Source organism: Hippoglossus stenolepis, chromosome 4 (assembly GCF_022539355.2).
Source record: "Hippoglossus stenolepis isolate QCI-W04-F060 chromosome 4, HSTE1.2, whole genome shotgun sequence".
Taxonomy (NCBI): Eukaryota; Metazoa; Chordata; class Actinopteri; order Pleuronectiformes; family Pleuronectidae; genus Hippoglossus; species Hippoglossus stenolepis.
In genome coordinates, this window is record NC_061486.1 from 629,022 (window position 1) to 639,021 (window position 10,000).

General features: G+C 43.7%; 2 protein-coding genes across 3 annotated transcripts in view; both read right to left on the reverse strand.

Moving 5' to 3' along the window:
- The window catches only part of LOC118106630 (collagen alpha-1(I) chain), a 688,934-nt gene that overhangs the window by 621,244 nt on the left and 57,690 nt on the right, over window positions 1–10,000 (reverse strand).
- ece2b (endothelin converting enzyme 2b) overlaps window positions 1–10,000 on the reverse strand; it is a 20,350-nt gene that overhangs the window by 735 nt on the left and 9,615 nt on the right. For both annotated transcript variants that reach the window (XM_035154082.2, XM_035154081.2), the window contains exons 8-19: window positions 8,900–9,088; window positions 6,466–6,608; window positions 5,786–5,900; window positions 5,448–5,558; window positions 5,237–5,335; window positions 5,054–5,131; window positions 4,851–4,954; window positions 4,367–4,477; window positions 3,463–3,530; window positions 3,093–3,283; window positions 2,916–3,011; window positions 1–2,152 (exon numbers count right to left, since the gene is read on the reverse strand). The exon at window positions 1–2,152 is cut by the window's left edge and continues 735 nt beyond it. In XM_035154082.2, coding sequence (XP_035009973.1) covers window positions 1,976–2,152; window positions 2,916–3,011; window positions 3,093–3,283; window positions 3,463–3,530; window positions 4,367–4,477; window positions 4,851–4,954; window positions 5,054–5,131; window positions 5,237–5,335; window positions 5,448–5,558; window positions 5,786–5,900; window positions 6,466–6,608; window positions 8,900–9,088 — 1,482 coding nt within the window. In that variant the 3' untranslated portion in view covers window positions 1–1,975. The remainder of the gene's footprint in view (window positions 2,153–2,915; window positions 3,012–3,092; window positions 3,284–3,462; window positions 3,531–4,366; window positions 4,478–4,850; window positions 4,955–5,053; window positions 5,132–5,236; window positions 5,336–5,447; window positions 5,559–5,785; window positions 5,901–6,465; window positions 6,609–8,899; window positions 9,089–10,000) is intronic.

A 10,000-nucleotide genomic window follows, 5' to 3' on the forward strand; every position in this document is an offset into this window, starting at 1 on the left:
GAAGACTAAGGGACTTTAAACTAATGTTTCACTTTTCTTTCATTGAATAATCGTGTTTTTTACAGGTTCTGCTGTTTCCTGTCGCGGTTCTGATCACGTGACAGACGAGGCACATGATTTGTCTCGTTAAAAAATAAAACTTCAGATAAAGAAATAAAACAAATTAATTTTACTTCCAGCCTCAAACGTATTAAGTTTCACTGTTATAGTGAATAAGTTGTGACTCAGGTCGACCTGAACGCCTCACGCCTGAACGCTCGCTCTGACATCACGCGGTCAAAACTCTGAGGTTACACTGTTAAAACATAATCCTGACTTGATTTGACTTTCATGGCAACAGGTCACATCAGCAGCTGATTTTCTCCTCGTTTTTTTAAGGCGTTTTCTTACATTTTTAAGGCAACTTTCCAAATTCACGTCTTATTGTAAAATTTTAAGGCTGTTTCCTGTTCCTCACTGTTGTTGGCACAAACACAATAATTGCTGGTTACCATGACAACACTAGCATATAAGACATTCATACATCACCTACACTCAGAAACTGAAATACTTCAACTTGTTAACGATCTCATTGGAATTAAAGGCAAAAATAACTGTGACATTAAGAGATTTTGATTTTAACGACGATTAACATGGAAAATGTAAATTTTCAAACCTCAAACCTTTAATCAACCACAAAACATTCATTGATTTCAAGATCCAGCTATAAATTTAGCAGTACCTGTATAAAGTGTACAGTAAAATATTATTTTTATATTTCAACCCTATAATATATAAAGAAAACACTGTGTATTAAAAAAGCTGAAACATTTTAATTTGGAGCTGAAACGATTTCATAAGCCAAACTAATATTTTGAAGATGTTTGGTAAATGATTCGTGATTTTTAGTGTTTAGTACTTTTTGATGTCGTCAGATGATTGTGTGAGTAACAGACACGTTCAGACTGAGTCATGTCTCCTTAACGTCCACACAACACATTAGCGTCTGTAGCTCAACATGCTAATGCACATGTTTACGTGTTTCCTGGTTGTGACCTCCGCTGCTAAACCTGTGACGTGTTAACGACCTTCAGCTCGTGGTCACGATGTAAAGTCGTGTGCATTTGACATTCAGGTGGTTTGGTTGTAAGAACACTGTTGCTTGGCAACATAAACATGGATGCTAACATTAACATGACTGTCTACAGACGCTAACAAGTAAGCAAGCTAGCAGATGGCTAACAAAGTAAAATAAATACAAAGCCATAAAGACAGAGTGAAAAGATGAGACTGATCAATTTCAACATTTTCTTCAGAAGTTATAAAATTTGTTTGATATTTTTATATTTTAAGAATTCTATTTTATATCATTACTCTAAAAAATGAACTGAGAGCATCACATGGCGCCCGGCTGAGAGGCTGGCGTGTGTTATTTACTCCTGTTTCACTTTGACTGTTTCACGTCGCTGGATCACACCTGGATCACACCTGGATCACACCTGGATCACACCTGGATCATGTTTCTGTTACTCTCCACTCACCTGAGGTTTTTCATTTTTACACCTTAAAGTTTAAAATCAAGTTTCTGACTGAGACACGAGTTCGTGGATCGATGAGTTGTGATGTAACAGTGATGTCATCAGAGAGAGACAGAGAGAATCACAAAGACCTTTCACACGACAACACACTCACACACACAAACCAAAGCCCATTAATAATAATAATAATAATAATAATGGTGATGAAGCAGAAACCTTGTCGACCTTCATCTTCTTCATCATCTTCATCAGTCCTCTGTGTCTCTTCATGTGAAGTCCACTGAGTCTTTTATCTTCCAGACAGGAAGTCCGTCGGATCGTCTAATAAACAGTTTTCTAATATTTGTATGAAACTGAAGTTAACACCTGGAACGCTCCTAATGATCTAATGATCACCTGATCAACTCAGGTGATCAGGTGATCAACTCAGGTAACACCCCCCCCCCCCTTCAGTCTGTCTACCAGACCTCACAGCGCGTCCCGGGGTTCATGGGCGTCCCGATGGGACAGCTAAAGTGGTGGCTGAAGTCCGGGGAGTTGGCGAGCGTCCCGATGACTCTGTATCTGGGGGGGCTGTGGGTGTCAGTCACCAGGCCCTCGTGAGCGCTCTCTGGTGTCCGAACTGAGCACCACACCTGAAAAATACACCAGAGACTTAGAACTGTGAGTTTCACTTTGGTGAGGAGGAGCAGCACATGTGTTAATGTTTGGGCTCCTAGGACTATATAGGACTAGATTAGATTAATAAATTAAAGGGATTGTTCACATAACACGCCTCCATATCTGCTTCTGTGATGTCACCAAGTGTCCACAAGCCCCGACATTCAAATTCGAAACAACATCATTTACACCGTGTTTTTAGCCTAAAGGTCCTCCGGAAGTGGCTAAGCTAGCGGACATTTGCATGTCCCATGGTCCCTAAACACACCTCGTCGGAAGATATAAGCGAACATTTAGACTTAAAACTTGGTGTAAATGACCTTGTTTCCGGTCAGGCACGTCAGAATCAGGTAGACAAGTGAACAAAGAAATATAAAAAGGCAATTGAATAAAAAATTTAATTAAATAAAAAATGCAGTATGTACATTATATTCACCTTTTCACTGTAGTGGTTTGAAATGTTCTAAGTAAAGTGCAGTGGCACAGGATGATTGTACGAGCAAGTAAAATCAGTTTTGTGCATAAGAAAAGTACATTAACACAAATGTGCAAAAAAGTTGATTGCTGGTTATTTGATTTATATCGTGATATATATATCGATATCGACTGATCGCCCTAAGTGCATCTAAAGTTACATTTTATGACGTTCATGACAAAATCAAGTGATGATATGAGTCAGTGTGAGTTTGATGTTCATGAACAGATCCCTGTGGGACGCCAAATTCTATTTTCTTTTACCTGAGCAAATCCCACAAAGAAGAGCTGGTCATTGGTCAGGTTGACGGCAGGAAGTCTTTTTTCTTCTCCATTTCTCTGGACCCACGACCGATAGGCCTGAAAAAAATATATAGTAGAAAACATGAAGTGACGTTGTGTTTCACAGTTCAGGTGATTTGATGGCTTGTTGTTACGAACATGGTACGCAGCCTTCAGGCCTCCATTGTCAGCGATGTTTTCTCCCAGCGTCTGTTTTCCATTGACGTGTTCTCCGTTGACGGTGTAGCGACTGTACTGGTCCACCATACACTCCGTTCTCTGACGAAACGCCTCCACAGACGAGTTCTGCCACCACGGCCTCAAGTTTCCTTCTTTATTGTACTCGCGACCTGAAGCACAGATGGACGAGGCCACATCTTAATGAAACTAAGGAGATGTCACTGTCACATCATATTCTCTCATTCTGATCCCGAACATCGTTCACATAAGGATCCACATCGACACGTCTTCAGTCTGTCCGGACTGAACCTGTGATAGGAAGTAGACTGGAGCAAAGATCAAGACTCACCCTGATCATCGAAGGCGTGAGTGAGCTCGTGACCCATCACCACCCCGATTCCTCCAAAGTTCAGTGCCCTGAAAACACAACGTTTATAAATGAGGTGAAGAGGTTTCTGTAAAGACCTGAAAAGTAGCAAGACAGAAGTCATAGAGCCCCCTACAGGCTCCAGTGTTCATTACAGCCCAAATCTAAACAAACAACAACTTAAAGGGATAGTTAACCGAAAAATTTAAATTCCCTCATTATCTCCTCAGCACTATGATGGAGGGGGGGTGAAGTGTATGAGTCCACAAAACACTTCTGGAGTGTCAGGGGTAACTTCATGTTTTTAGTCTAAACGTCCTCTGGAACTAGCGATGCTACTGAGCGCCCTGCACAGGCGAGAGCTCGTGAGGAGGATCACACACGACATTTAGGCTAAAAACTTGATGTAACTGACGTCGTTTCGAGTTGAAGATGAACAGACACTTGATGACATCACAGGAGCAGAATAGAGATGTTGTGTTTTTTCTGTTGTTTTATTACATCTGAAGATTTGCTCACCAGTTACTTCAGATGTGTTGGATTCTGCTGCTACACTGTTTACACCTGAAGCTCCAGAAGTGTTTTGTGGACTCAAACACTTCACCCCCCAGTGGTAAGGCGATAATGAGGGAATTTTATTGTTCAGTGAACTATCCCTTTAAATGAGTCTGAAACATAGAGCTCACAAGTATAGTTTGTGACGGTGGCCCACGGTTCATCCTCTGGAGATAAGCAACATCCATCACAATCTGATGTTAATGTGTCTGTGTGTGTTTGTATGATGAAACCCATCAACCATCTTCTTAAATCAGGAACATATATGATCACATGTAAAAAGTTAAAAGGTGAAATACAGACAGACGGGTAGATATTGAGGTGAACAGACTTAGGGTGGTCGTGGGCGTAGAAAGGAGCTTGTAGGATCCCAGCAGGGAAGACGATGCCGTTCTTAGTGGACATGTAGTAGGCATTAACTGTGGGAGGAGTCATACTCCACCTGTGGGAGGAAACGAGAGGAGGAGCTCATTTAAAGTTCATTAAACGGAACAGAGGTCATCTTTCCCAAGGATATCATTTAATCTCAGTCAGTAAATGACGACTCGTTCAGACTCGTCAGTTCAGTGTGAACCTGAACATCAGGTGTGAAAGGTTCCTCAGAGCAGAAGAGGAGTTCTGGGTCTGGATCAAACTGAACCTGGTTCTGTTGGTTTGCAGTGAAAACACTTTGTTGGAGAGTTTGGACTTTTGGACCAATCACAGGAAGTAGAGACAGAATTAAACAATAGAAGAAGTAAATGAAGAGGAAGTTGGGAGTCGATTTGTGAATGCGACCTCTGATTATTAGATTAGTATATTTGTGTCACTCTTACTGGTCTTTGTTGGGAGTCTTCCTCAGCTGGTCGGCCATCACTCGCGCTGAGAAGTTGTTGAAGTTCAACATGTTCTGGAAGAAGCTGTCGTCTGACACATCGTACTGAAACACAACAGAGCTGTTATAAGACACGTGTGCAGAAGAGCACCACCTCCTGTCTGCAGGTGAATATTACACCAGTTAAAACCAGTTAGAACTCACCCCGTCATAAACGTCATCCAGCTCTTTTGGGTCCAGGATAAATTCTGGGAATCCGATCATATCGTAGATCGCATCTGCCTGACGAGGGAGCAAGAGACACATTTGGAACAAGACTGGTCGTTATCTTTAATCCACCTGTCCTCTACCTGTCCTCTACCTGTCGTCTTCCTATTCTGCATGTACCTTTTCTTTTGCAGCCTGTCTGGTCTGGTCGTCCATCCAGCTGAGTCTGTCCAGAGCGTCCTTGAACGCTGATCGGATCTCGTTGATCATCTCCTCAGCCTGAGACAGACAGATTGAGAGACACACAGGTGAACACACCTGTATCAGGTCCCTGTGGACTAACCAGAGGACAGTCATTATTTCTGCAGGTGTAAACCCGCCAATGACTCACGATCTCTTTGCTGTGTTTGTCGAACGTCGCCTTAACAAAGAGCGCTCCCAATGCGAAGCCCAGATTGTCGTCAGTGTACGCAATACAGGTCTGCCAGCGTGGGGTGCAGGACTACAGCAAACATTACAGGTTACAACCAGTTACAGTCAGTTAGAACCAGTTACAACCAGTTGGTTAGAACCAGTTAGAACCAGCTTAAATCAGACACAACCAGTTACAACCAGCTTGAACCAGTTAGAACCAGTTACAGCAGATTTCATTTAAGAACAGTTACCAGCTGTTCCTTTTCTCATTGATTAGCTTCCTCAGCAGCACCACCAGGTGGCAGTAGTATCTACCTTCTTGGTTCCATAGAGACTCTCCAGCAGTTTGTCCTGAGCGTTCTCGAAGCGCTGATCCAGACTGGCCACACTCTTCTGAACCAGCGTCCACATCATGTAATTATTCAACACGCTGAAGAGAAAGACATCTTAATTTAGCCTGTTAGCATGCTAACATTTGCTGATTCACAGCTGAGGTTGATGGGAGTTTCTTTAGCTCTGCATGTGTTAAATAAATATTGGACGAATAAAAAAGTGACCTGATGGTGGCGCTAGGTGGACCATACACAAACAACAGCATCCAGCTAGCTTGTTTTGCATATATGTAGTTGCTTATAGTGCGAACCACAGACTGTAAAAAAAGATGGACGACATGACAGCTCCCAAAAGTGAAGCCAGCTGTATCTGTTTTTATTGCCCCCTGGTGGTTGGCTCCAGTAATGGTCATGATACCACGGCCTCACCCCACGATCACTGCTATAGAGACTCTGAATGTAAATGATGTCATCACCACAAGATGGCAGCGTTTGTATCTGAGATATTTTAGCTTCATTTCTGGAGGAAGTGGAGACGAGTCGTCGTCTTTATTTACAGTCGATGGTTGGGAGCTGATGCAGGTTTGTAAATATATATAATATACATATAATGAGTTTCTATATGACAGTGGACAGAGTGTGTGTACATTGTCGGACTCGGACCTGCGGTCAGTCTTGTTGATGAGCTCGGACACCTGCTGGATGAACTCTCTGGTGTTCAGGACGACAGGTTCAGTGTCGTTCAGCTCCAGAGGAGACAGAGCGGATGACAGGAAGTCCAACCAATCCACTGCCGGCGCCAGGAGCTGAGAGACAACACGACAACACGGAGTCAGTCTCATCTAAATACTGCAATACCCATCAGCCTCGGCTGCTGCGGCTGTGGAGAAAGAACCAATCAGCTTAGAGTTCAGAGAGCAGAGCCTGAGCCTGAATGACGACAATCCATCACCGTAGTTACTGAATGATCCAGAACCAATTGTAGAAATTAAATATTTGAAGCTTTGTGATTGGATGTGAAATGCACCATGGGAGCGATTAAACCATGTGACTTAGTCCATCTCTGACTGCACCACCCGGGTGGGACACGCTGAGATGAAAAGCAAACCTCTGACAGCTGCTTCAACTAAAAAGACAAAACACTTCAACATGTCCGACCATAAGGTCCAATTAGTAACTATAGCAACAGGAGCTTTCATTCCTGTGACACAGACCAACTCATCGGCTGAACGACTGGTTAACGGTCAACACGTCAACCTGGTTAATCCGGAGTAGAAACAACAATAAAACTTTATTCATAAACATCGTCCTGACACAAAGAGGGTCAACTCCAGCAGAGGGTCCTGCATTAAAAAGGTTATTTGCGTAAGAATACAAAAGTATCAGCATCAAAATGGTGTTTGTTATGAATAACTCACCCAAATAATACGAATGAAAGAAGTAGAGATAAAAAAGAGAAATAAAAACACAGGTGATTTAAAGGGGACATATCATGCAAATTCCACTTGGTTAGTGCTTCTACAGGTTCATGTGGGTATCTGGCTCATGTCTACCAACCCAAACACTCTGGGGAAAAACACTCGCGCGTTTTGTTATAGTTCCTCTAAGTCAGAAACGTCATGCTTGAGCGACTCGATTGAGCTTCCTGGGTTTTGTGTCGTAACAAGGAACTGGAAGTCTCCCTACATGGTCTTGGCCCACCCCCCACCTCATCCCCCTCCCCCGCACTCGTTACGCCGGGTTAACACCGGCGCGGAAGTGCAGCTGCGAGGCAGCGCAGCGCCCGTTCTCAACCCAGCGCGCGCCTGGCTGTTCACACGGGACGAGCATTTCTCCGCTGGTCAGCCCCATAGACTGTATATATAAGGTCAGCCCGCGATTCTGCTTTCTCCGCTTGTTGTTGTACCCGTTGAATGTCGGGTTCGGGGTAAATGATGGTCTTCATAGCCCCCACCTCTCTTTCTCTCTCTGTCTGGCTGCTTGTGTGCTTGTAGTGGGGGGGGGCAGAGGGGGACATTTAATTATGTGATTGGGAAAATTAAAACTCCAGGACAACAAGGGGAATACAAAGTATGGGATGCATATTTGATAATTTATATCATATAAAATATGTAATTTATATCGTTTAAAATCATGGGGGGAGAGGGGGGAGGGGGGAGCTGGCTCATTAGCATTTAAAGGAACAGGCACTCAAAACAGGTCACTCGGTGGAGGGCTGTTTTATACAGGGTAAAAGCTGTTTGAAATGATCCTTGTGGTATTTTGACCAAAGTATGTTACAGACATTTCATTAAGACCCCAAGGAACCATATCAACTTGTGGTCAAATGGGCATGCTATGTCCCCTTTAATAAAATATATCTTAATTTCAACAGAATCAACAGACTCCGTCTTCAGCTAGAGGGCGCTGTGAGCAGCTGACACAGGGTCAGCGGATGGTTCTTTGTTTTGTTTAGTTGCTCTACTGTAAAACAAGGCAAGAGAAGAAGAAGGTGAGGACGTGTCTCTGAGACTCCTTCAGGTTCATATCAACCACGTCCTGTTATCTAACAGACAGCACATAGCAACAGCTCATAGCAACAGTTACCATGGTGACCCCAGAAGCATCTGCAGCCCTGAAGGACAGAGACGGATACAGTGCAGCACCACATCAGTGACGGACAGATACAAAGAGACAGAGACACAGACAGACACAGACACAGACACAGATAGAGATGGACAGAGACACAGAGATGGACAGAGACAGACAGACAGACAGACAGACAGACAGACAGACAGACAGACAGACAGACAGATACACAGACAGACAGAGACAGACAGAGACAGAGACACAGAGACAGAGACAGATAGAGACACACAAGATGGACAGAGACAGACAGACAGACAGACAGAGACACGGGGACAGACAGAGACAGACACAGGTAGAGACACAGAGACAGATAGAGACAGACCGAGATGGACAGAGACAGAGATGGACAGAGACAGACAGATACACAGACAGAGACACAGAGACAGACAGACAGACAGACAGAGACACAGAGTCGAGGACACCCTCACAGAGCATCTCAGTGGATCCTCTCAGGTGGCGTCCACCTCACCTGTAGTTCTGCAATGGTCACCTTGTGGTACATCTTCTCGTCGTCTCGTTTCTGGTCCTGTGGGACGGTGATGTTGGCGAGCGCGGTCTCAAAGTCCAGAATCTGCTGCATCTGAATGTGGGTGGAGCTCCTCTCCCCACCCAGCAGTATCCCCAGCTCCACCATGTACTCCAGGTACGCCACCAGCACCTGGCAGCAGCAGGAGGCGCCAGAGCAAAGCCACAATTTAACACTATTACTTATATCAGTGGTCCAACCCGTCGATCGCGATCTACCGGTCGATCTCGCAGTCTTCACTGTCGATCCCCGAACTCTCTGAACTCACTGTCTGCGTCGAGCCGCAGATCAGCTGTGTGTCGGTTGTCTGTTGTTCACACGGCAGCGTGTCGGTTACCGGCGGCGGAGCTGCTGGTTTATCTCCTGCTTTGCCTTCGAAACAAGTGGATTCATGTACTAAACTAAACACCAGGACTCTACGGTCTGAAGACGAGCACCTCCCGGTCTGTCGATAACAATCAAAGCCCCGTGAGATCAAAGGAATGGACTCAGAACGTGACACGCTGGAGTGCTTTTACTTTGAAACGGGTTCGGAAAGTGTTGTAACTACGTTTGTGTCATAGACAGATAAACATTGTGGTTCACAGCAGAATAAACAGAGAAAATGATATTTCACATGAGTTTAATGTTTATCTGTTGAAATTATGTCACAAACGTGCATTTTAAAATGTTAAAACCACTTTCTGTAAGCGTTTCAAAATAAAAGCACTGCAGCGTTTCTGACGGAATCCAATCTTTTGTTTAAAAAGTTTTTTTTATTGTGAAATATTTACAGGAGCGGTAGACGCACGGCTTCATACTGTATAGTACTGGTATTCATTTGAGTACAAGGGACTTCTTTCATACAAGGAAGTAGTCATATTTATGACCATATTCAAGGCAAAACATATGTAAAAACATTGTGCTGCAGTAGCAGCTCCTCTGCAGAACATGTTGTTGAACTGAAGCTAAATATTGTGCACTGAACAGATGCTGTAAATATGAATTGATATTAATGTGAATATTGTGCATTGAATAGATAAAGTTAAACAACTGCCTTTCTTT